This window comes from Pomacea canaliculata, linkage group LG1 (assembly GCF_003073045.1).
Source record: "Pomacea canaliculata isolate SZHN2017 linkage group LG1, ASM307304v1, whole genome shotgun sequence".
NCBI classification, from domain to species: domain Eukaryota; kingdom Metazoa; phylum Mollusca; class Gastropoda; order Architaenioglossa; family Ampullariidae; genus Pomacea; species Pomacea canaliculata.
In genome coordinates, this window is record NC_037590.1 from 1,166,704 (window position 1) to 1,191,700 (window position 24,997).

A 24,997-nucleotide genomic window follows, 5' to 3' on the forward strand; every position below is an offset into this window, starting at 1 on the left:
TGAAGGAAACACTGACCAGTGTGTAAAAGAAGTTTGTTAACCCTGATCTCTAATGTCTGAACTGCGCAAAAGTCACGAGGACACCACGGAAAGTGCTTTGAGGACATCAGCCACCACAACCTCTACCTTCACTGACAGTCGTTTGCGCACTTGGTGTAGGTGGACTGCTGTCTGTCTGCCGAGACCAACGCTTAGCCTCGCGCCAAGTTTCCACTGCTAGTCTCGGTGAGCCTAAACCATGACTGTGACTAAACCGGAAGCTTTGCATACACCAGCCTCGTTTTAGTAGTTAACTGGAAAACATCGTCTGCCAGCAGTCCAGTAATACAAATTCGTGGTCCAGCTGCGCCTACGTGTGATTACAGGTCGCATCTTCGCTATCACAGGAAGCAGTTGAGACTAAAGGACATTAAAGAAAAGAAGAGATCAGGAGCAATATCCGGTGGCGACCACCCATGACAAATCACCTGACTTGTTCGCTTTCTGTCAGAGTTCTTAGGCTTCAGTCCTAACAACCTGCGCTCAGGTGTAAATGTTGTCTGACACAAATAAATATCGCAAAAAATTGTAATATTGTAAAAATATTGAAATCGTTCCTGAAAAGTACAAGAAGCAAGAGAGTGGGAGGATTTAATAATCTGAGAACGAGGCCGACCCCCGGCCATTGGAGGAGATTGGATGGGAAGTGCGCAGACGACATGACGCAGTTCAGTGACATGTCATGGCGAGTGGAGAGGACGAGGCAGCAGATGGCGGCTCCTGTCTATGTCGGTGATGGACACAGTTTCTCGTCAACTTTCTTTGCTTCGGCTTCAGAAGAAACCTTAGCGAGAAATGCATTCCCCTGTCTTCTGCAGCACGTGCGACTTCTGCTCGTCTCGACCCCTGCTGGAGGGCCACTCGACTGAACATGAAGAACATAAACGAGCAAGAGAGAAAGAGGGAGAAAATGCATGAATAAAACCAAAATTATGTCAGCATTTAGGTAACGGGAAGTCTGACTTGGTTTAGAAACACAAATAATCAAGAATACAGGGTAAAGGAGGAGACATTCGTGGAATCTGCGACTCAGAGTCAAGGATGGAGCGAAGACGTGGCGACGATGACAGCATCAGGTGATGAAGAGTCCGATAAATTAAAAATAACAACTTCCATGATGAGAGTACAAGCGTGGATGTGGTCGAGAAAAGTGGTTGGAGTCTATTTGGGAGGAAAACAAGTTGAGGAAATCTTCGGCATGGGGGGTTGGGGAGGAATGTTCTGGAAAGCTGCGACAGCCAGACATCCTCTCGGTGGGGTGTGGGCGAAATGAGCACCCGACATCCTGCTCCGCGCTAAGAAGGGGAGGAGAGGGCGGCGGGGTGTGGTGGGGTGGGGGGGGACAGACTGCCCTCCCGTATCATTAGAGCCCAGCAGTTCTGGCTGCGGTCTGGAGCCTGTGCCGGGGGCACAAGATGTTCGGGTCACGCAGCACGCGACGAATTAGGCGCCGGGACATAAGATGGCGGAGTCTACGGTGCCACCCGTCACCCACCCTGTGTAGTCGCATCCAGCGCACGCACGCGCACAAACACACACACACACTGGTGTTGGCCTCTCTGACTCCTTGGTCTGCCCGGTGACTCCAAGGCTCCTTGTATTTATCAATCTTCGCTGCACACGAGGGATGTATTTTCTCAAGCAGCAAAAGTTGTAATCACACAACGTGAGAATACAAAGTGCAATATGATGAACGAGGAATGTCGAACGCAAGCCATTCATTTCGAAACGAATTCCAGACATCACCATGAAGGGCCGCCTAGACTAGAGGCCGCCTTCAACTTGACAATCCCGCGAGATTCGACCAGAGAGGACGAGAATGAAAATGTCAAACACGTGAAATGTGCAAAAAAAACATTCAAACCCCACTCCACCCCACCAACCCCGACCGCTAAAAAAGTCTGACACTTCCACATGCAAGAAGAATAGCAAAATCCTCACTGGCCAGGATGAGTGGAGAAACTCACTGGCCACGAACACGAATACTTGACCAGTTTGTAAGCGCTTCATCTGACAATGACCAGAGCTGAAATAAGATCGAATCGCATAAGTACGAATGCACGTGACCACAGAGCCCTCCACATACCCTCCATGTTTAACGGAACACGGAAAAAGGAAAAGCAAAAGAAAGAGAGAGAGAGCAGTTGGCAGAGTTCAAGTGACTGTAATTTCATCATCAGGCAAGCCAAGTGTCATTTTCAGCAACTGCTACAATTAGGGGTAAAAATCATTGCAGCAATTAGGAGAGAGCTTGACTTTTTAACAAAAAGTAACTTCTAAACTAACACGACTTCCTAACCCTTCTGATCACCAACAGCTTTTTATCCCCGCCCTGCCTCTACATCCGGACACTTCCTCTGTTGAATCCTCCCACAGACATCAGACATCAGACCACAAACATCAGACACCTCCCGTGTGACACAGTCACTGGACTGAAGTCACATTTGACTGGCTTCCATTGATGGCATTTGAGAAATGTATTTGTGAGACCAGGGCGTGGAGAAGTCCTTGTTCAGCTTGTGTCATCTGTGGGTAGCAGACCACTTAGCGGTGACAGCGGACACTTGCTTGACAGTAAACTGGTGACAATTAAGTCTTGTGGAAAAGTCTCAAACAGATACAAGACCTCGGACCAAGAGAAACCTCAGTGCATGACATTTACTCAATAGAACATCAGTACTCATATGACGTCAGACTGGCGGCAGTTCTGTGATCAAAGATGGTTTAGCCACCTTCAGTGTCTGGAGACAATAGGGACTGGCGATGACCAAACTTAGACAGATGGAGAGAGGTGAATGTAGGCAAAGGTTGACACACACACATACATCACTGAGGTGACTGCATGAACTTAGCCCTATAGTCACAAGTCTTTCGCGACCTTTTCTCTGTCTCTCCCTTGTCAGCAGCTTGCAGGGAGCGCCAGGCATGTGTTCCTCGGGGAAATCTCGTGTTGTCGCGTGAACACTGGAGAGTACGTGGAAGAGCCTGCTCCTCACTTTTTCTAACAGTCACTAGATTAATGGCCGGTCGCTAGGCAACGCATCTGCACCACGTCATCCTCTCAAACTCTCGCTTCTCGTTCAGCCATGCGTGTGGCAACGAGGGAGAGCGAGCATATAATTATATATATTGTATGTGTGTGTGTGTCGCTGTGTATTGTAAAATTATTTTCCTAAAAATTAACATCACAATTATCTCGACCGAACCACACCCTCTATAAAAACATGTTGAACCTTTGTGTCCTCTAAACACAGAAGTTGTTAAAGAAGCATTTGTCACACGAAGGATGTGGCGGCAGCGAGGATTTGACCCCTGTCCACATGGGGAACACAACGACGGTGAAGTTCGGGATTTCTTGCATCTTGAAACCTCATTATCATCGTGATGCAGTCACTAGTTGATCCTCTGTTATCATGGTGAATAAAATTATAGGAAAAGCCGACACCTGGGTTTTGTCTCATTCGCACCGAAAACCCGAAACGACTTTCTGCCCCGTTGTGTGGTTGACCTCCACACTGTGTCGGGGTGTGGTGATCTGTCTTCACTGTGGATGTCTTTGACCACAAATATTGTCCTGTAACTGAAATACATTTCATTAGGCTGCCAGCAAATTGAACTCTGTCCCTGTTCTCTCCCCACGACTGAATGAACCCAGACTGACACTTGTGTTTCTCCATCACTAAAACATTTGTGGTCGTTGGTCACCAGTTGTCAGATGGACATTCAGGTCGAGGAGGATGTTTAGACTTTAGTGTTTGAAAAATAAAATCTCACATTTCATTACTTAAGCCTCTCGTCACGAACTCAGGGTGTCCCCGTAGCGCAGTGGATAGCGCGCTGGACTTCTAATCCAGAGGTCGCGGGTTCGAATCCCGCCGGGGATGAATTATTATTTTGGTGGGTTTTTTTTTTTTTTTTTTAAGCGACAAAAGATTTATTGTAAAATACTCACTTATAACCAAAAAAAAAAAAAAACAACTTGTCAAATACGCTTATTCGCTCTTTTACCTCCCCATACACCAACCACAACCTGCCAGACGAACACCTGAGGAAATCAAGTCATTCACCCCAGTCTTTGCTTACCAGTTCGTACTCACGTTTAATGTGACCTCTGACCACCATTTACTGTCTTTGAAGAAGAGTTAACCCAGTGAGGCCGGCTCCACCCACCGCTTAGCAGTTGCAAGCAGCACAGATAATTCTAGAGATTGTGTATGTGGGCCCAACACCTGGGTATGTTATTGTTTTTCCTATTCTTTAGCTCATTATTTTTAGCTGCGAGTTTTTAAGGATTAAATATTCTACTTATGCTGCTGAATGTGTTTTTATTTACTTCATGGAAAATCTACAGTTGTTGTGATGTGAACACGTTCGTCTGCCACCGCGAGAAGAAGGACGACCTGACCCAGACAGGGGACACAATCGCGATGAAAGTGAGGTGACGGCGACGCCCTCTAGGTGCTAATGGCGTCAGTGTGAACACATTTCACGCTAATGACAACACCAACAACGCCCCCAGCACCGGCGCCAGACACGACCTCAGCTGCTGGGTGGACTCGCCGACGACCACCCGCCACTTAGCAGTCAGGGGAGACAACGCCGTGTCAGCTGTGCTACAGCATTATCTCCCCTTGGCTGGAGGAAGCGCCGCGGACATGTCAATAGAGGTGGACACGTCATCAACTCGCCAACAGGTCCTTGGGATGTCTTCATGCACTGGGGAGTCCTTGAGGAGGACACAGGGGCAGACATCAACGGGTGTGGGGTGGCGGGTGGAGACAGGGTGGGAGTGGGGTGGGGTGTGTGCGCGTGCACACGATGCGCAGCTTGATCAGCGCCGCAATGTATGGGGTGCCGGGTGCACCATGTTTTGACATGAAAACGCGGACCTGTACAGCACCGGAATACAGTGCGCATGCGCCGGCTCCCACTCGCTGTGTGTGTACCCGGACTCTGTCTCCATTCACTGGGAGGTGCGCCGCGATCACACGAGAGAGTTTGGCAAACTCGTGAAGGAGAATCCAGCAAGAGTGATCTCACTCACGGAGACAGCATTGGAAACTGTGCACGTGCTGGGTACCCCCACCCTATTGCACACCTGTCCGCGGAGGCAAGAGCGCAGTCCAACATGGCAGAAACGCCAGAAAAACGACATTCAGCGCTCGGAACTCGAACAGAACACGAAGGAAGGGTTCAGTCAGCTCAGACAAGTGTACTGTGTAGAGTCTCTGACACCTTCTCCTTCTGATGATGACGACGACGACGATGATGGGGCAACGTAGTCAGACTTGATGCCATTACTGCGTCCATCCTTGCCGGTATGTCTGTCATCTCGCCCGTCTGCTTGCAGCACTGCACTATGATGGAGAGGTTGAACCAGAGCGCGCTATGGTGACCTCGCTCTGCGCGGTTCGCTAATCTGACGTCACGGGTCACGGGTCACGCTGGCTCGCATTCTCGCGTTCAATCAGATAATGAAGGGAAAGCGAGGAGTAAGTCGTTTTGAACAATTTATTTGTTTAAACACGTGTGTGACTTGTTTCACGACAGCAGAGCGTCTTCTTCACTCGACGGCTTCTAGCGGAGATGTCAACGTGTGATGACGTGAGGGCGAAGGTCACGGCTTGGTGTTTTCCCCATGTTTGTAATTTGTCTTGAGTGTTCTGTGACGTACTGTGTGGCGTACTCTCAGTGACGTACTCTGTGTGTGTCAAACTCTCAGTGACGTACTCTGTGTGTGTCGAACTCTCAGTGACGTACTCTGTGTGTGTCGAACTCTCTGTGACGTACGCTTTGTGCCCTACGTGTTGAAGCTGCTGCTTCTCGGACCTTCATGGACAGTCAGATACCAGCTGGATCTTGCACTTACACAGGAAGTTGGTGCAGCTGTATCTGAGGACTGTATCTGTGGGCTGTATCTGTGGGCTGTATGTGGGCTTGTGTGTGGGCTGTATGTGGGCTTGTGTGTGGGCTGTATTGTGGGCTTGTGTGTGGACTGTATCTGTGGGCTGTATGTGTGGGCTTGTGTGTGACTGTATCTGTGGCCTGTATGTGTGGGCTTGTGTGTGGGCTGTATGTGTGGGCTCTATCTGAGGGCTGTATCTGTGGGCTCTATCTGAGGGCTGTATGTGTGGGCTTGTGTGTGGGCTGTATCTGTGGGCTGTATGTGTGGGCTGTTTGTGTGGGCTTGTGTGTGGGCTGTATCTGTGGGCTGTATCTGTGGGCTCTATCTGAGGGCTGTATGTGTGGGCTTGTGTGTGGCTGTATCTCGGGAAAGTAGACGCTCACGTTGACCAATGACAGGGATTTTCACGTACCTTAGGCAGCCCCTTGCTCCATGGTGTCCATCCTACTACGATTGTTGTCCCGTGCAAACAGCACAGCAGGATATTTATGTCAGATGTTGTAAGTGTGACGTATCTTGTGTATTAACAGCAGTGTATTAAACTAATATTAATTACATGTTGTGTGTGACGTATCTTGTGTACTAACAGCAGTGTATTAAACTAATATTAATTACATGTTGTGTGTGACGTATCTTGTGTACTAACAGCAGTGTATTAAACTAATATTAATTACATGTTGTGTGTGACGTATCTTGTGTACTAACAGCAGTGTATTAAACTAATATTAATTACATGTTGTATGTGACGTATCTTGTGTACTAACAGCAGTGTATTAAACTAATATTAATTACATGTTGTATGTGACGTATCTTGCATAAGAAGACTGCGCTATAGTCAGATGTTGCACATGTAACTATTTTGGAGAGTGTTCGTGTGTGTGTGTCTAGGAGCTGCAGGATATCAGGGCAAAATAAAATAAAAAGAAAGAAAAAGGAAGACTGAAGAAAGAAGTGGTCGATATCTAGCCATTCACTGGCAGTTATTTAGTTCCAGCCGATATATCATACCGCCGACCTACTTATCGACCGCACGACCTGGCCTCTGCTCGACCCCGTCTTGTCTCTCTCCATCTTGTCTCACACGGTCTTGTCTCACATAGCCTTGTCTCACACAGTCTTGTCTCACACGGTCTTGTCTCACATAGCCTTGTCTCACACAGTCTTGTCTCTCTCCATCTTGTCTCACACGGTCTTGTCTCACATAGCCTTGTCTCACACAGTCTTGTCTCACACGGTCTTGTCTCACATAGCCTTGTCTCACACAGTCTTGTCTCACACGGTCTTGTCTCACATAGCCTTGTCTCACACAGTCTTGTCTCTCTCCATCTTGTCTCACACGGTCTTGTCTCACACGGTCTTGTCTCACACAGTCTTGTCTCACACGGTCTTGTCTCACATAGCCTTGTCTCACACAGTCTTGTCTCACACAGTCTTGTCTCACATAGCCTTGTCTCACACAGTCTTGTCTCTCTCCATCTTGTCTCACACGGTCTTGTCTCACACGGTCTTGTCTCACACAGTCTTGTCTCACACGGTCTTGTCTCACATAGCCTTGTCTCACACAGTCTTGTCTCTCTCCATCTTGTCTCACACGGTCTTGTCTCACACGGTCTTGTCTCACACAGTCTTGTCTCACACAGTCTTGTCTCACACAGTCTTGTCTCACATAACCTTGTCTCACAAGGTCTGGTCCACACGGTCTTATCTCACCACAGACCTGTCTCAAATCCGCGGTCTCACTAAAGAATAGGTTGTAGAGGAAGTGCTACTCCCCCTGTGAGAGGAATCTGTTCTCTAGTCTTTCACTGCTTGTACGCCACAGACTTGGTTCCTTCAGTTGACCACAACCACCACTACCACCACCACCACCACCACCATTGCCCTTTGGGATAAATAAAGTTGTAATCTTTTGATTACCCAACTTTTTGTTTTTCGCAGTAGCGACGTTGACGTCACCTGCCCTGGAGCCTCTCTCTGGGAGAACCAGACTCGTCTTTAAGGTTAAATACAGAAAAGTCTCGGCGACAGTTCTTCATTCCAGGACGGAAGGAACTTGTTCCCTTGAGACTTGCTCCGGAGGCGCGTACACAGCTGTCTTGTGTGTGTGGCACATAGTTACACGGCATTGCAGCTGCACGTCCACTCCCTGCCTCCTACCAAGTCCCTCTCCTGACCTGTCATCATTTAGCACCATGCCAAGCTCAACAACTTTCATTCGTAAACAGCAAGAACGTGCGAATAAATTTATATTTTAATTAATCGACTGAGAGCCCTTGAATGTTGGAGATGGCCACTTCTCGATAAATGCAGCTGCTGGGAGCTGTATGTCAAAGTGAAAATGGAGGGAAAGTAAATGATGATAGAAAAGAAAGGTCAGCAAGCTGTGTTCCTTTGTAAAAACTTTCGTATGACCTTTCCCATTTCTGTGAATGCGTTCTTCACTGCTGCGTTCAGGTGTTAATCATACTCGAACTCACTGAACACTCCTGGAAAGTTAATTGGAGTGGCTTCCTTTGGGACTCAACGTGACTGTGAACGTTCACAAGATTCATCGTGTTCAGAATACAAGATTATACCTTGGCCTTCACAATACACTTTGTCATTCAGAATACAGGATTACATCTTGTCGTTCAGAATACAGATTGTATAGCGGGAGCTTGTTCAGAGCAGCGTGTACCGCTGATACTACTTGTTCCCAAGAAAAGACACTTGTGTCTGGGAAAGAAAAGAAAGGTCTTTTGTGGATTCCTAGGTCGGCTGAGTAGTGGATGAAGAAAATAAAAAGAACACAACGCGAGGTAGAGATGAGACAACGCACCCGGCAAACGAGAGCTAGAATTTTAGTGGAAAGTTCTCCTTGGGAACTCCCGTCCTCTCCCCTGGCTCACCCAAGAGGACCGGACTGACTGGCGCTAAGGTAGGGCCGCGGTGTTGGCCTGAGTGAGGGACCTGGTCAGTCCGGCTACATTACATATTGACATGGACTCCAGCACTTTCTGTTTTGTATTTGTCTGTATCATATGTCCGTGTAAATGTAGCTCTTGCGACCAGATATACTTGTTTATAATCCAGAACAAAACGCCGCCATTTCTCTGAATTTTTTTCTGCACGAGTCTTTGCCCCCCATCCCGCACTTGTACCCGCCCCCACCCGAGTACGATGACTTAAAGAAGAAACAAAAAAGAGCAACTCCGGACAAGCAGAAAACTGAACAAATTAGTTTCGATACTTGATACTGTGACACTAGCGTTGGCATGCTTGCTCACTCCTCATGATCAACTTTGGGATAGGACCGTGGCTCTGGTGGAAGTCCCAGTACCCTCACCAGGCCATGCTTGGCCACCTTGTCATACACTGGACTCGGGAAAGCCTCAAAACTTCATGACTTCAATGAGGCTTGAAAGCTGTACATGGCAGCTAATAAAGTTCTGTATTGAAGACCACACCATTTAGTTCGCAGTTTTTTCCCTCAGAAACAAATCACTGGTAAGAAAAATATATATTAAAGTGGTAACATGAAAGTCTGCTAGACTCCCCCTCCAGCAATTCATAATACTAGCATGAGACAGGTGGTCACCGAAACTTCGTGTTGTTCACCAGCCATTTGAAAGCATCTAAATATAGTTATGAAGCAAAAAACTCAATGAAAGCACGATTTTTTATCTCAGGAGTGATAGTGATAAAGCAGCGGCAAAAGTGTTCATTTGCCTTGAACTCTGGAGACAACAACTTGCTCCACACTTAATGACTGCAGTCCTGGGTGCGAACTGTAGCCATGTTTAAACCTATATCCACATTTATAATTCTAGTTTATATATAGAAGCACATAGCTTCTTATTTTACTCAGGCAATTCCCCATCGCTATGCATTGTGGAATACAGAATAGTGAAAGTTTCTTACTCTTTTATTCTGAATCCTTGTTTGTGTATACTCTTGTATAGATGTCACACATTAAAACAAAACTGATCTGGGAGTTTTCTATTTTTGTTTAAAGGCTTTGGTGCAAATCTGATTAAGAAAATCAGTTTCCTATCACAGCCGCACCAACACATACTACATGGCCTAAGGGCATGACAGACATTCTATCCAGATAGTAAAGCAGTAGTAGAAGATATTTGACACACAAGCCACTCTTGGGCAAGAAAATTCATTTTTTTATTCTGTAAAATGAGAAATATGTTTTCTTATTCCTCTAAGGAATCTTAATCCTAAGGAGACAGCAAAAAATCCCTCTAAACTCGGCTCTTTTCATGTTACATAATAAACCTAACAGACCCGTAACTCTCACAAATTCCCAAATTCAGATTTTCAGCATTTCTACACAGCAGATTAAGTTTATGAGTTTCAATCAGCTTCATCAAAAAAAAAACTTTTGATAAAATTTAAAAAAAAAAAGGTTCCTGACATTTACAGATGTGCAGATTGACCAGCATGCAGTTTCAGAGCAAAATTCCACCTGTTAAAAACACGACCAACTAAAATCTTTACATCTGGTCATGAGCATCTACGTTGCAATAGTCACATGACTGACTACTACATCAGTACATTAATGCAAGCTGCCAACAGATTTTGAGGAAATAAAACTTACTATAGCTTTACTTAAATTTCTCACAAAAAACAAAATATGAGGGACCATCCTGTCTGACAATTTCATAAACTCACTTTCCATATATTGATGCACAAACATAGTAATTTCCTTGTTTTCCTGTAGCTAGCGCTTTTAGTGTTTGTATCTCAATAAAAGATGAAATCATCTCTTGGTGAAGATGCAATTTTTAATCAGAGAATTCCTGGGCACACCTGCAGGTACAAGATCTGATCTTTGTTTTACAGACAGCTGTCATTAAACTCTTTGTATAAGCTGTAACTGATCATAGTAACTTATTCCAATTTCTATGTTTAATACTTTCAATCGCTACCTCTGCATCCGATGTCAGTAAAAATAGATCACGCTCATTACAGTCATCAAGGCAGGCATGATCAATAGTTGTTGTTCTTGTTTTTGTCATACTTTCCTTAAAGTGTTGACCATCTTATGTGCCAGGCATCAGCCTCATTCCACTACATTACTTAAAAACTGCTGTTACATGTAGCACACATACCCTGCTGTTACATGCACCACACAAACTGCTGTTACATGTATCATACAATGCTGTTACATGTACCACACAAACCCTGCTGTTACATGCACCACACAAACCATGTTGCTACATGTACCCCAGAAACACCACTGTTACATGTAGTACACATACACTGCTGTTACATGAACCACACAAACTGCTGTTACATGTATCCTACAAACAATGCTGTTACATGCACCACATGAACACTTTTGTTACATGCACCACACAAACATTGCTGTTACATGTAGCACACAAACTGCTGTTACATGTAGCACACAAAAACACTACAGTGTTAACACATAAACATATTATTTAATGTCTTATGAGGTGAACAATATTAACAGTTCATACACTTGCTTGACATGTTTGCATCTAAGAACTAGAGCCCATTAAGAAGAGCTGTAGTCTAGATAAATTTAAATACTTTTGGATAAACATTTAATACAATGTCCAGTCTCTAAAAGCACCAAAACCTCACAGTATTCGCATCAGGTTTTCAGAGACTATTTTTGGCAGAAGAACCTGGCACCAACAATAGAGGACTTTATGACTCTGAACATGCAACACACAAGCACATCTGTCTAAACACACATGGATTTAGCACCCACCATCTACAAACGACAGCAGCAGCTTCTTACATTTTGTCCTGAAACACATTAACATGAGCCTTATGATTTTCAAACCTATTATTCTCAGAGAAAATTTTAAACTGTTAAAATATGGAGGCATTACCTCCTTTTTAAAGCTGTGCAGAAATGTCTTTGATTTTGTAAGTAACCTCCTCAGGATGCACTTAAGATGGCATATTTGTCAAACAAGTCCACCTCGACACTTGAACTGCCATCACGTAGTAAATACCTTGGACACAGTGTCTTTAAAAAGTCTTAATCGTGGGCACATTGTGCACTGCATCTAAAGGTCACATATTCCAGATTTAATATCCACAGACTCTGTAACCTTGCCGTCTTTACTGACACTTTTGAGAACATCACAAACCAGGTGTCTTGACATTGAAGTCAGTGTTTGCAAAGTCCTTTTTCTTCTCAAACTGGATTATAGTTGAGAAACAGGCACAGGCAGAAAATGATATATTCCTTCGTGTATTTTCTGAAGATCTGAGTCCAGACCATGCAATGACAGACTATCGTCTGCACAAGTTAAATCTTCTCCTTTTTCACACTGACTGGGCTAGGATCTTTCCGTTCACGTTTTTTGCTTCCAGCATCGCCAGCCTTCTTTTCAGAAGATTCAGAAGCTGCCACAGGCACAATGGAGAGGACAGAGAGAGCCTGCTGCAACATACCCTTGGTCTCCCCAATAGCCACCTCCAGCTGTACCTGTTGTGTTTCCAAGGCAACACGTCGGCTGACCTCGGCTTGCAATTTAGCCTGAGTGCTAGTGAATTCATCTCTGGCAGCTCGTACTGCTGCTTCCTGGGTAGAAAGGTTCTCCTTCAGTGCTTCTGTCAAACCCAAAGAGAGTACCTTTTATGGTGAATGTGTGTCCTAAGGTAATCAGAGCAGTAAGTAAACTGAATTTTTGTATGTTATATTAAGCAATGTAGCTGAATTTCAATCTTTAATAAGCATTCTGGAGGAGAATGTAATCTTCAAAGCTCCAAACAAAATTAAAAAGTTAGGGTTGCACAAGCAAGCAAGCAAGCACTCATGCACAGCTAAACATGCACACAACTCCTCTCATAAAGAAACATTCAAATATGATACTTAGACAATGAAGATGAAAGAAATGAGAAGAAGCAAGCTCACTAAGTCTAACTCACCCAGTTCAACAGCCATGTCTGCCAGTCTGTTCTCAAGGAGAGCACAGGACTTGTCGCTTCCCTCCAGTTTCTGTATCAAGCTTTCAAGGTCTACAACCGAGCCCTTGTACCTGACGAACTTTCCTTCCTCCCTCCCATTGTCAGCAACCTCCACCACCTCTCCCTTGTTGCCTGACTCGCGGTCTGCCACACGTCCTGCAGTTCGCACTGCCACCAGGTAATCCGAGTTACCTGCAAAGTTTACAAACCACAGTTTTTATTTTCAGCACTATCTGAATCTCTCTCTCTCTCACAAACACAGATCCATGTATACAAATGTAACCTATATGATGTTTCCTTTCTGTGGTTACACAGGGGTGTGCCAGCAGTGCAAGAAATCCCAACACAGAGAGTACATTTTTTAATACTTTAATTTGTTCCTCCATAGAATGGCAGAGGGTGAAACAAATTCATAAAACAAGACATAAGAATCAAAGAAACTATCAACTGCATCCACCAAAGTATCTCAAGAAAATTTGCTAACTCTCCAACCCCGACTACTTATATACCTTCTCCAACGGAACCTTCTACAACCTTTCGTCCCACTTCCACTACTGCCACATCTGGTCACCCTGATTAAATGAGTTCGCTGGCCAGACAAATCCAAGGCTTCAGGAGGCCGCCTCAATGCCTCAGTGCACATGCAAGTGTGCGCTTGGATATGTGTGCATCTCCCATCCCTCTCTGCCTGACCTATAAACCATAGGCTACCAAAATATGCAGATTACATTAAAATCTCTGGTGATCTAGAAGCCATTAGGCCAAGTGGAAGGATGGGATGTTCAAGGTTGTAAGGGGTGTCTGACTTAAAAGAGTTAAAGAAATGTGATCAATGCATAAAAAGAGCGATCTACCCTTGTAATTACCAGGGTAACTATACATTTCTCATAATCAAGCCATATCTTGTCAGGCATGCTCTCATCACATGTAAGGAATCCACTCTTGTAGTTTACCTCGAGCAACCGCTTCCATATCGCAAGGGCATATGGTAGTAGCCATGGCAACTTCTGTATCACGTGCCTGAGGAACATCCGTCATTTTACGGTAGTGGAAACATTCCCGTGCCAGCACCTTCTGCACTAGTTTACGAACCTGGACACCACATCAATTTAACACTGTCAATAGCAAAAAGAGGACTGAACATAAGAGGACGTGTAAAAGACAATCATGTTGGTGACATTTCAGATGACTTTTCATGATACTGACCTGTGCCCTTGAAAGGTCAATGCCAAGGCTGTAGATTATGTCCTCCAGGTCATGCTCTTGTATATAACCACAGTGATTTTGGTCATAATAGACACAAGCTAGTAGCAACTCAGGATCCACTGTCAAAAACTTCCGCTTGTCACGCTTGGTGTCCTTTTCTTTCTTGTCTGTTTAGTTAAAAAACAAAATTGCTTACACAAATACATAGACATCTTATAAAGTATGTGTGCAAATACAAATACACTGAAGTAACAATTATGAGCAAAATCATGCCACTCAACCAAAACAAGTTTCAAATTATAGCAAAATAATTGTTCTTATTATCATACCCACATACTTTAGCCTAGTTGACTTTCATTCAGACTTTCCATGATTTGGAATTAAACATAAAATACCACTAGGATAATTTTCCTCAAATGAAGTACAAGTTAAAAAAAAAATAGTCACCTTTATCACGTTTCTCATCATCTTCCTCCTCTCTTCCACTGGAGTCCTGTGTAGGAAACATCATCAGTTTGGCATACTGTGCATTTAAAACCAATTAGCTTGTTGCAATAAGTTAATTCAAATAATGCATCTTTTTCATGACAGTCACTCAAAACCGCTGGTGTTAAACACAGCCAGGCAAAGATAAATGCAGATCTTTCATACACTTAGAAGACAACCCAGCATAACACCAGATGAATTTGCCTGATGCCAACTTGCCTAACATTTTGCCCACTAAAAAAAAAAAAACCTACACAATATGTTTCTACTTGCTAGTCAAAACCCTCCTCTCTCTTTCTAAACCATATCTACTCTACTCTTCACTGTTTCTGCATAAGTGCGAACACAGACAGGAAGTCACTTAAAGACAGCAGCCATGTTCCTGTAAGGCGTGAGCAGCATGGACAAGTAGGAATATGCTCAGCAGTTGTGAACTGTGCTTCTACTGGGCTCTCCCTCCCCGACATTTTGTAGTGTAGCTTTTCAACATTGAAGTACTGGTCTTGCTAATTTCATCCACAACTACCAATGGTTTCAGAACCTTGATTACACTTGCTGATGGGTGATGGCTTTTGATTAAAAAGTGGGAATAGCAGATTAAGTTATGCTGAGCTAGATAATTGTGAAGCAGTAGGAAACTTGACAGCCAAATACTTCCTTTACCTCCCCTTCCACAAAATAAGGTAAACAAACCAACCTCAGACACATAAGTGACTCATAACCCAAATAAATAATAAGAAATTTACATATCAAAGAAATAAATACTAGAAACTTACATATCTATCATCTCTCTCATCATCGTCATCCATCTCGCCATCCCCATCCTTGATATTGTGAACACCATCAACAACAGACCATCAACACATGTAATAAAAACATTCTGATCCTAATTAAGACTTTTTTTAATAATAAATTAACCAGCCTTCAAAGGAATTTTAACCAGAACTTTTTTCAGATATTATTGGTACCAGGAAAATATGACTGTGCAGTTAGTTTCACAAGCATATGATCATATTTGCTGCTGCCAATGCATACTTAAATATGAAATCAAGGTGATGCTAGAGTGTGTCGTCTCTCGTATGCCTGTAAGCATTTGCCTTTCTCACCCTTTTTAAGAGTATACTGTCTCTGGTACACCTGTAAGCACTCACCTTTCTTGCCTCGTCTGCCTTCCGCCGTTTAGCTGGAGGTTCCTGAGAACATACATAGGGTTGGGTAGAAAAAGAGGATTAATCAGTTATTAAAATGTTAGTATTTCATGCACAAACACATATGCAGAGTGAAAGCGATGAGAAACATTTGATGCCTTTGGTGTCATTGACTTCCTCATTATGGCATGGGGGATACTCAAGAATAATATTAGAAAAGCTCGACAAAACCAGAATAAGGAAACACTTTCATCCTATTTGAATCCAGGAATCTGTGAGCATCAGGCATCGGTAATGTTTTTGCTCATTTTTATGTCCACACTAATGCATAACTCTGCCCAATTAGTTACAACTTGTGACCAGTGGAATTGTTTTTTACCCCAATTTTACTTGCTTCAGCTCTGTACAGTAAAAACTCTTTATTAAGACCTTTCTCTTTAGTTATGACCGAAACATTTTTTTACAGATGTATTATGCTATATAAACATCATCTCTATTACGACTATCTCCTCAACCAAACTTACGACCAACAGTTCATAGTCTCTAATGACACTTTTGCAAAAGTTGCATGTTGATAAAAATTAAGTGACTTTTAAAACAGACTTCTAACCCTATATTATGATTTTCTGCAGAAATCACATAAATAATATATGCAGACTGAACTATAGACTCCCCGCAATGCTTGCCACATTCTTCCATGTACACTATTTTTCCCCAAGAAGTTCCACAGTAAATTTCTATTAACTGAGTCAAAGGACACTATACTTCTGCTTTAAGAAATGAGTCTATGCAATAGCAAAAAGCATGTAAATGTGATCCATTAGGCTATAACCTTTTCTAAAACTAGTCTGTTCTTCTATCACTTTCTCTTCTTTTTCAGCCCCATTTAATGTCTGTATAGATTTTACTTAGTACACTTGTTACAGTAACACCTCTGTAATTGGCTAGTTCAGTGATGCCCAACCTTTTTCGGCCTGCGGGCCATATCCATTTCGGACAGCCGTGTCGCAGGCCACTTCACCGCAAAAATACAAAAAGGAAAAAAAAAATAGAGCAGATACCATTTTTATTAGAAACAAGTTGTACTTACCATTAATTATATAGTAATTAGTTGGATATTTGAAGTTGTTTTCCCGAAACCAACTTCTGAATGTCCGGCCTCATCGTAAAGACACCAAGTCGGAGCACTGAATCGAAATGTTCGTCCATCGAAAAAAAGATTGGGAAACGCCCCTACGTGGGGATAAATACTTTTTCTTCCTTTTTTTGTCGGTTTTTTTAAGGTCTTCTTTTATTACTAACATGCCGATTTCCTGCACTGTGGGTAGAAGTTTCGCGGGCCGGATGGCACCGCGTCGCGGGCCGGATATGGCCCACGGGCCATAGGTTGTGCATCCCTGGGCTAGTTGATTGATGTCACCTTTCTTATGGATTGGTACCATTATGGACTTTGACCATTCACTTGAGAATGTAATTTTCTCAAACAGGAGATTGAATAGGTGCAACAGAAAATTAAATAAAAACATCTGTATCAGCATTTTTTATCATCTGGCTTATAACTGTGCCTGCACCAGCACCTTTCCACTTGTTGGTGCTTCACACTATTTATCACTTGCTTATTGCTATTGGATCATTAATTCATTTCCCTCTTTTATATTGATATTTTCAGGAAGGTCATCAACAGTAAGATATTGCATAATGTTGGATCGCTTCTCAAGTTGCCCTGCATCTCCTCCTGCTTCTTCTGCTGTTGGATTTCCCCATGGGTCCTGGATTCAGTTTCAGTTTGAATGTTGCCCCCGTGCAAGAGGGAAAGGAACAGATGAACCACAACACCATCAACCCAACATACGATTCTAACAATGGTGACATGCAAAGCTAGCTTCCTCTTCACCGATTTTACCATTAAACAACTGACAAAAATTACCGTAGATTCTTTGAAAGTTGGTTGAATTTCATGGCATCGCTGTTGCACACAGGTGTACTCACTTTTGTGGTACATTGTTGACACAGTATGGAGGTAAATGGTCTTATTTATCAGAGATTGTTAATAATAAACATTTTCTACCTTTAGGAACACCGTAAGTCCCCCAAGAAAAGAATGATAAAAAGACAGGCTATATTTATAAAGAATAGCTAATATCTCGTAAAATAAGATCAAAGCTAGAGTTATCACTTTCTTTAATATACCTTTGTTGTCACAAACTCTCTTAATTTATTTTCCTTTATTTAAAGCAGCTTGAAGCTTCAAAATGATTAACTAGCCCTACCACTGCACATCTGGTCCTTAACAAGTGACCTCTGATTTTATTTCTTACCATTAATAATAAAAATATTTATTTTAATATTTGACCTCTGATTTTAATATCTTAACATCTCATCATTAATGATAGAAATATTGATCTTAATATCTGACCTCTGATTTGCTGTCACCTTTCCTGTCTTTCTCTCTTGCTCGCTCTTTGTCTTTGATGTCCTTGTCCTTATCTTTACTGTCTTTGTTTTCTTTTTCTTTGCTGTCCTTGTCCTTGCCATCCTTCTCTTTCTTTTTCTTTTCCTCTTCTTTAGGCTGGGCTGGGGCCATCACCAGTGCTTTGTAGATTGAGAACCCAAAGTTTCGCATCAGCATTTCATTGAAGAGTTCTGCGAATAGAGAAACCTGGAGGCAAACAGTAGACAATATGTGTGAGAAAGGACACAATTAGATATTTTTTTTATGCAGATATTAGCAATACCAAGCTACCAGTGTCTATTATTATTCTTGTGGCCATCATCCTAAATACCAAAAGCAAAAGCAACATTGTTTAAACTATTATTGTCTTCTGTTATTTATTATAGAACATCAAACATCATGCATAATGTCCATTAAAAAATATACAAACATGTGGACAGTTCCTGCCTCTCCTCACCTCAAAGGAATGCTCCTTGTTGTCTTCTGGTCGATAGTCTAGCAGAAGGGAGAGGGTCATAACAGAGCAGTCAAACTTGCCTGACTTGGCTGTTGGATGTGGGTGTACCAGGATGGATGGAGAATCTGGCAAAGTGTAGCGCCTCTCCAGCTGCTGCCGATCTCTTTTTTCTTTTCTTTTTTGCTCTTCTTCTTGCTGTGGATAATAGTTCTCTCAACGTATCATAAGTGCTACAAAACTTTTCTTTTCTCACAACTACTTACATTTATTTTGAGTACTCTTACTGATGTATCACCCCTTGGCATTATCACTGACCCAAGAATAAAAAATATTTTCAGTTTGCATGGACACAGCTATTATACACACAATATCTTAACAGCATTGTGATCTTTTTTAAATATACGATCACTCATAAAACTCTTTTATATTGTTGTAATCATTTTCTCTGTAAGGGGGGGGATATGTCGCGTGTCACGATTTCGGCCTTTCTGTCAGCGCCTGGGGACGCTCCTGTTCAGTAAGGCCGCTCTCAGCAGACGACGGTTGACGGCTGTTTTTTGTACGGTGTGTAGGGGTAAGGTCAAGGCCTTCTCCCTCTGACCGTAGCCGTGCCGTACGTCACGCTCTTGCTACGTCACGTGACGTCGGCTTGAGTGCTGTGTGCTGCGTGGGAGCTCTGGGGGTGCTCTGGTCGGGCCCTCCCTTCCCTGTCCAAGGTTTTGGCGTGAAAAGCGTTCACGCGCCTTGGCATGGGCTGGGTGTCGTGGGCGCTGACGATTGGTCACAGCCCCTGGGCGACAGGAAATGACCCCCAGAGAGCAGCGTCCCTCGTGGCAGTTCTGACCTGGGCTCGATGGAGAGAGGAGCGTATTGTGTTTGAGAGGACGGCGGGAGACGGGGCCATTGTGGCAGTTTAGGCTGCGCCGTTTTACCCAGGCCGTTTGAGTTTCCCTTGGAAAGTGTCGCGGACTTCCAAGGGAGAGTTTCTGCCATTCCCGTTGTGGAGGGCAGCTGGACCGTCGGTACCATCACAAGCCGATTTGGTTAGTAGAGTCGATTTTCTTTTAGTTCTACACGTTTCCAGTCTATGGGGCCTTAGTTGGGGATTGGAGTGTGAATGGGTTGATCTTTATGTGTTAACGACTATGTTCACGATTTTTTATGTTTTATTTTTTTTTTTTTTTTTTTTGAGTGTAAGACTTGTGTCCGGTTAGAATGGCTTTTGTATTGGCCGGGTCGCAGCGCATGTGGCGCGCACCCGTGTTTTATTAAATGGATTTGTATGCCTTTAGGACCGGCGCTGTAACGGTCACATGCTTATACGTGTGCTAGAATATGTGTGTAGAAACTGTGCAGTTGAGGAAGAGCTGCCTGTTTATCGGAGGAACTGTTTTTTTTTTTTTTTCTCTACAGGCTTTTATCTGTTCTACATGTTCGCCATATTTTTCAACGTCTTCGTATGTCGCATCTTCATCGTATTCGACAGACTATATGTGTCTTCGTCGTCGACGTCTCATCCGCCATTGTTTCAACCAGCCACCCTGTACCACGTCATCTCATCGGCGTGTGAACACGTGATCTCGCTGCGGGGTGTGCGGCCAGCTTAAGTGGAGCAGCCAGGGCTAGGACCGCGAGCAGGGGTTCACGTGACCAACGGCCTACCCACCTCTCGTACCTGGACGCGAGAGGGAGGGGGGTGCCAGCTGGAGGAGAAGAAGACTGGTGTTTCTGCTGATTATATGAACACTGTGAGCGAACACTTGACTGGGCTGTATCCCAGTGGTATTTTATTTGTAACCTCTTTGCGGGGAGGCAGTCCCTGGTTGTTATATATTCATTTTGACGAGTACTCGTGGGGTATTTTTTTGTTTTGATCCGTTTTTCTGTGGGTGTGTGTGGGTGTATGTGTATGCGTGTTTATACTTGTTATTAAAACTGCGTGCTTGTATCGTTTTTCCCGTCTTTGTCGTGTTTGTGCCGTGCACGGGTTTCGAGAGGTAAGTCGTAGACTGCCTCCGGCCGAGTGTCTGTGCGTGTCTGGCCGCTGTGTGAGCGCTGTGCGCGTGCTTCTGGCGAGGCTGGGGTGGAACGCGACAATTGGTGGAGATGCGGGGTAAGATTCACCCCACCCTTAGTTCCTCGAACCCGTGAATGTTGTCTTGTCTTGTTTCGTAACGTCCTTGTTTGTCTCGTGGGTAGGCTACGCAGTTTGTGCGCAGTGTGTGAGTGTAGGCGAGTAGTTGCTCCCCTGGTCCGTGCGGGTAGGAGGGGGGATTCTCACGCGCTCACCCCGCGGGTTGTTGCTTTTTCGTCCCGACGGTTGTTTTTCCTACTCTGCGGCAGTGCGTCGGATTGCACGTTCGGCTTGCTTCTTCTCTGATCTTGCGTTTGCGTTCGCATGTTACTTTCACTTTCTGGTGTCCGCTATTTGAGCTGTTTCTGGTTGCGGTTGACACCTCGGTTCAGTACTAAGTCTGATATTTTTTTGTTGATTCCACGGAGGCGCGGTTGCGTGTTTTTCTTTTGTGGTTAAGCCATCATGTCCGACGTAGAGGAAGCGGTGGCCACGCGCACGCGCTCGCAAGTGGCGGCGCGCGGTGGAAGGTTCGAGTCCAAGTCGCACAGTGACGCAGGAAGCGATGAGTCACCTGAGCGTAGAGGCTCACCCTCGCGCTGGGGGCCATCGGGAGGTCAGCCCACAGAACCAGCCCTGGAAAGGTACCTACGCCTAGGTAGGGAGATAGGCCTATCAGGTCTGGAGTTAGCAGCGTTTGCAGAGAGACGAGAGGAATCTGAGAGAGCAGAGAGACGAGAGGAGAGAGCAGAGAGAATCCGTCTCGAGGAACTACGCCACGATGTGGAGATTGCCCGCGCTAGAAGCGTGGCTGAGAGGAAGGATGCGCCAGGCATCCAAGGAGATGTGGTACGTCTGAAAATCCCACCCTTCGACGAAAAGGAGGACCTAGAGACGTATCTCTGTAGGTTTGAGCGCTGGGCTAAACTGCAACAATGGGACCTCAGCACCTGGGCAATCAGATTGGGCGTACTGCTGAGGGGAAAGGCCAGCGAGGTGTATATAGGCCTCAGCGATAGCGATGCCGAAGACTACCAAAAGCTTAAAGCCGCCCTCCTGGCGAGGTTTCGCCTAACTGCCGAGTCATACAGACGTAAACTGCGAGCGTCCCGGCGGGAAGGAGGCGAAACTTTCCAACAGTACCTCGCCAGGATCCGCCTGTACCTGGCGAGGTGGATGGACTTAGCAGGCAAGGCAGCCACCTTCGAAAGTCTAAGAGACTTAATACTTATGGAACAGCTGCTGGACAGTGTACCCCTGGATCTAGCGACATTCATCAGGGAGAGGGCACCCGAGGACGTGGATGTCGCGGCTGTTTTGGCTCAACAGTTTTCAGAGGCAAGAGTGGCAGCGAGGAGCCATCGCACGGACCCCACCACTCGTCCTCAGAAGAGCGAGCAGCAGGAACGGCGGAGCGAGCCCCGTTTCCCGGATGACCAAAAGCAGGAAAACAAGGCCTGTTTCCATTGCGGTAAAGTGGGCCACTACAGGGCAGAGTGTCCGAAACTCCCCAAGAGTTCCGACGACAAAGTCGCCCTGGGGAGTATGATCACTCTGGCCTCCGTGAGGGCAGTGGATCAGGAGGTGAGGAGTGGAACATTGCTGGACAGGTGTAGGCGTTCTTCTTATGGTGACTTCCGCACGCAGGTGACCCTCAATGGTCACGAGGTTTCTGCAGTGCGGGACACGGGCGCCGACCTACTTTGTGTCAGGCGTGACCTAGTCGACCCGAAAGATCTCACGCACAGGAAACAGAGGGTGCGCTATGCATCCACGGACACGCGGTGGGTACCTCTTGCATACGTCCGGCTGGAGTCGCCGTACTACTCTGGCGAGGTAGAGGCGGCCGTTTTTCCCGATCTCATTGAAGGAGTGCTTATAGGGAATACCATGCGGACGAAGGAAGGAAAAGAGATACAGGTGCCGGTATACGAAGGGCACACGGCGACGTGCGCGCGGGTGAAAACCTGCATGCAGATGAGAAGCGCAGAAACTGAAAAGGCTCCACTACAAAAGCTGGAAATTCATGCCCATGAGTTAAGCATGCTGCAAAGCACAGATGAAAGTTTGCGGCACATTAGAACCGTGGCTCATCAAAGGCGGCCGCCCGTGCAGCGAGGCACAGGGGTCGTGTCCTTTCAACACGAGGGAGGGCTTATCTGGCGCAAGTACACTGGAGGCAACGGAGTTGTACACGAGCAGGTCGTCGTGCCAGTTCCGCTAAGGGCTGATGTTCTCAAAATGGCGCACGACTCACCGACGGGTAGACATCTCGGGGCCCACAGGACACGCCAACGGATACTGGATGATTTTTATTGGCCGTCGTTATACAAAGACGTGCGGCGCTATTGTGCAGCGTGCGCCGCATGCCCAGCGCGCGACACCCAGGGGCGAGTTCGTGAAACTCCCCGCGAACGGAGGCCAGCTATCGAGAATCGCCGCCCGGCAGGCGGGGGACAGTAGCAGCCCTGGGGACGGGTGTCAGTCGACGAGACGCACATGGAGGTGCAGCAAAGGGCAGAAACCAGTCGTCATGGAAAAGTAACATATGCACAGGCGAATCTACTGGAGCCAACAAAACAGGAGGAGACACAAGACCTGCTTCAAGCGAATGGGGACAGGTCCTGGCGGGCATTAGGTCTCTGGGGTGATGCTGTGTGCTTCCCCGGGATGGGACGTATCCTGGCAACAGCTCCACATTCTCCGGCGTCGTTCTGCGTGGAGCAGAAGCAACGCGTCAGGCCGTCTGGATCGGTGGAGAGTTCTGTTTAGGATATGGTGTTAGGACGTATCATGGATTTAGGCTTGAGTGAGTCCGGTTTTTTTCTATTCTTTGTAACTGTTTCGCTAGGTTCTGCGGATAGTTTCTCTTTAGATATCGCATAGGCGATTGGTGTTTGTAAAACTGTAGAGGCCACGCCGTCGTGCATTCAGATTGGTTCTCGTTATGCACTCGGCTTCGACTTTTTCTTCTTTTCGAGGGGGAATTCTGAGTTTTGACGTAGTGCTAGGCTAGCTAGTTGGGCGATGCAGCTCCTGGCGTATCCCATGAGGATAAAAGCCATCGCGGGAGAGGATAATGTAGAGGCTGACTTCTTAAGCAGGTCTCTCTCCCCGCCTGATACCTTTTAGGCGGCCGGTTGCCTTCAACAGTAGAAGGATGAAGATGTCAGTTATGTAGGTTAGCGATGTTTATATTTTTCTTGTCGAGTTTCTTTAGGGTTGTGCCTTAGCCTACGCAGTCGTTCCCGTGTTTTGGGGTTTAGTATTGGTGTTTTGACTGTAATTTTTGACTGTTTTGAATGTTGCTCTTCTGTAATCTTGACACGCGATGGGTTTAAACTCCGCGTTGCTTTGTCTTTAGGGGGGGGATATGTCGCGTGTCACGATTTCGGCCTTTCTGTCAGCGCCTGGGGACGCTCCTGTTCAGTAAGGCCGCTCTCAGCAGACGACGGTTGACGGCTGTTTTTTGTACGGTGTGTAGGGGTAAGGTCAAGGCCTTCTCCCTCTGACCGTAGCCGTGCCGTACGTCACGCTCTTGCTACGTCACGTGACGTCGGCTTGAGTGCTGTGTGCTGCCGGTGGGAGCTCTGGGGGTGCTCTGGTCGGGCCCCTCCCTTCCCTGTCCAAGGTTTTGGCGTGAAAAGCGTTCACGCGCCTTGGCATGGGCTGGGTGTCGTGGGCGCTGACGATTGGTCACAGCCCCTGGGCGACAGGAAATGACCCCCAGAGAGCAGCGTCCCTCGTGGCAGTTCTGACCTGGGCTCGATGGAGAGAGGAGCGTATTGTGTTTGAGAGGACGGCGGGAGACCGGGCCATTGTGGGCAGTTTAGGCTGCGCCGTTTTACCCAGGCCGTTTGAGTTTCCCTTGGAAAGTGTCCGCGGACTTCCAAGGGAGAGTTTCTGCCATTCCCGTTGTGGAGGGCAGCTGACCGTCGGGTACCATCACAAGCCGATTTGGGTTAGTAGAGTCGATTTTCTTTTAGTTCTACACGTTTCCAGTCTATGGGGCCCTTAGTTGGGGATTGGAGTGTGAATGGGTTGATCTTTATGTGTTAACGACTATGTTCACGATTTTTTATGTTTTATTTTTTTTTTATTTTTTTTTTGAGTGTAAGACTTGTGTCCGGTTAGAATGGCTTTTGTATTGGCCGGGTCGCAGCGCATGTGGCGCGCACCCGTGTTTTATTAAATGGATTTGTATGCTTTAGGACCGGCGCTGTAACGGTCACATGCTTATACGTGTGCTAGAATATGTGTGTAGAAACTGTGCAGTTGAGGAAGAGCT

At 45.6% G+C, this 24,997-nt stretch overlaps 1 protein-coding gene and 1 non-coding gene across 6 annotated transcripts in view; one reads left to right on the top strand and one right to left on the bottom strand.

Moving 5' to 3' along the window:
* The first annotated feature begins 3,850 nt into the window (after positions 1-3,850).
* On the top strand, positions 3,851-3,923 carry Trnar-ucu. Its single transcript has one exon. It is a non-coding gene; the product is annotated as a tRNA-Arg (tRNA).
* A 6,152-nt stretch (positions 3,924-10,075) lies between these two features.
* Positions 10,076-24,997, bottom strand: part of LOC112571922 (cell division cycle and apoptosis regulator protein 1-like) — a 28,776-nt gene continuing 13,854 nt past the window's right edge. For 4 of the 5 annotated variants that reach the window (XM_025251340.1, XM_025251366.1, XM_025251348.1 and 1 more), the window contains 9 exons: positions 18,636-18,830; positions 18,143-18,385; positions 15,730-15,771; positions 15,355-15,402; positions 14,540-14,615; positions 14,093-14,259; positions 13,840-13,978; positions 12,848-13,078; positions 10,076-12,529 (listed from right to left, as the gene is read on the bottom strand). In XM_025251340.1, coding sequence (XP_025107125.1) covers positions 12,225-12,529; positions 12,848-13,078; positions 13,840-13,978; positions 14,093-14,259; positions 14,540-14,615; positions 15,355-15,402; positions 15,730-15,771; positions 18,143-18,385; positions 18,636-18,830 — 1,446 coding nt within the window. In that variant the 3' untranslated portion in view covers positions 10,076-12,224. The remainder of the gene's footprint in view (positions 12,530-12,847; positions 13,079-13,839; positions 13,979-14,092; positions 14,260-14,539; positions 14,616-15,354; positions 15,403-15,729; positions 15,772-18,142; positions 18,386-18,635; positions 18,831-24,997) is intronic. The other variant, XM_025251358.1, reaches the window with a different exon arrangement.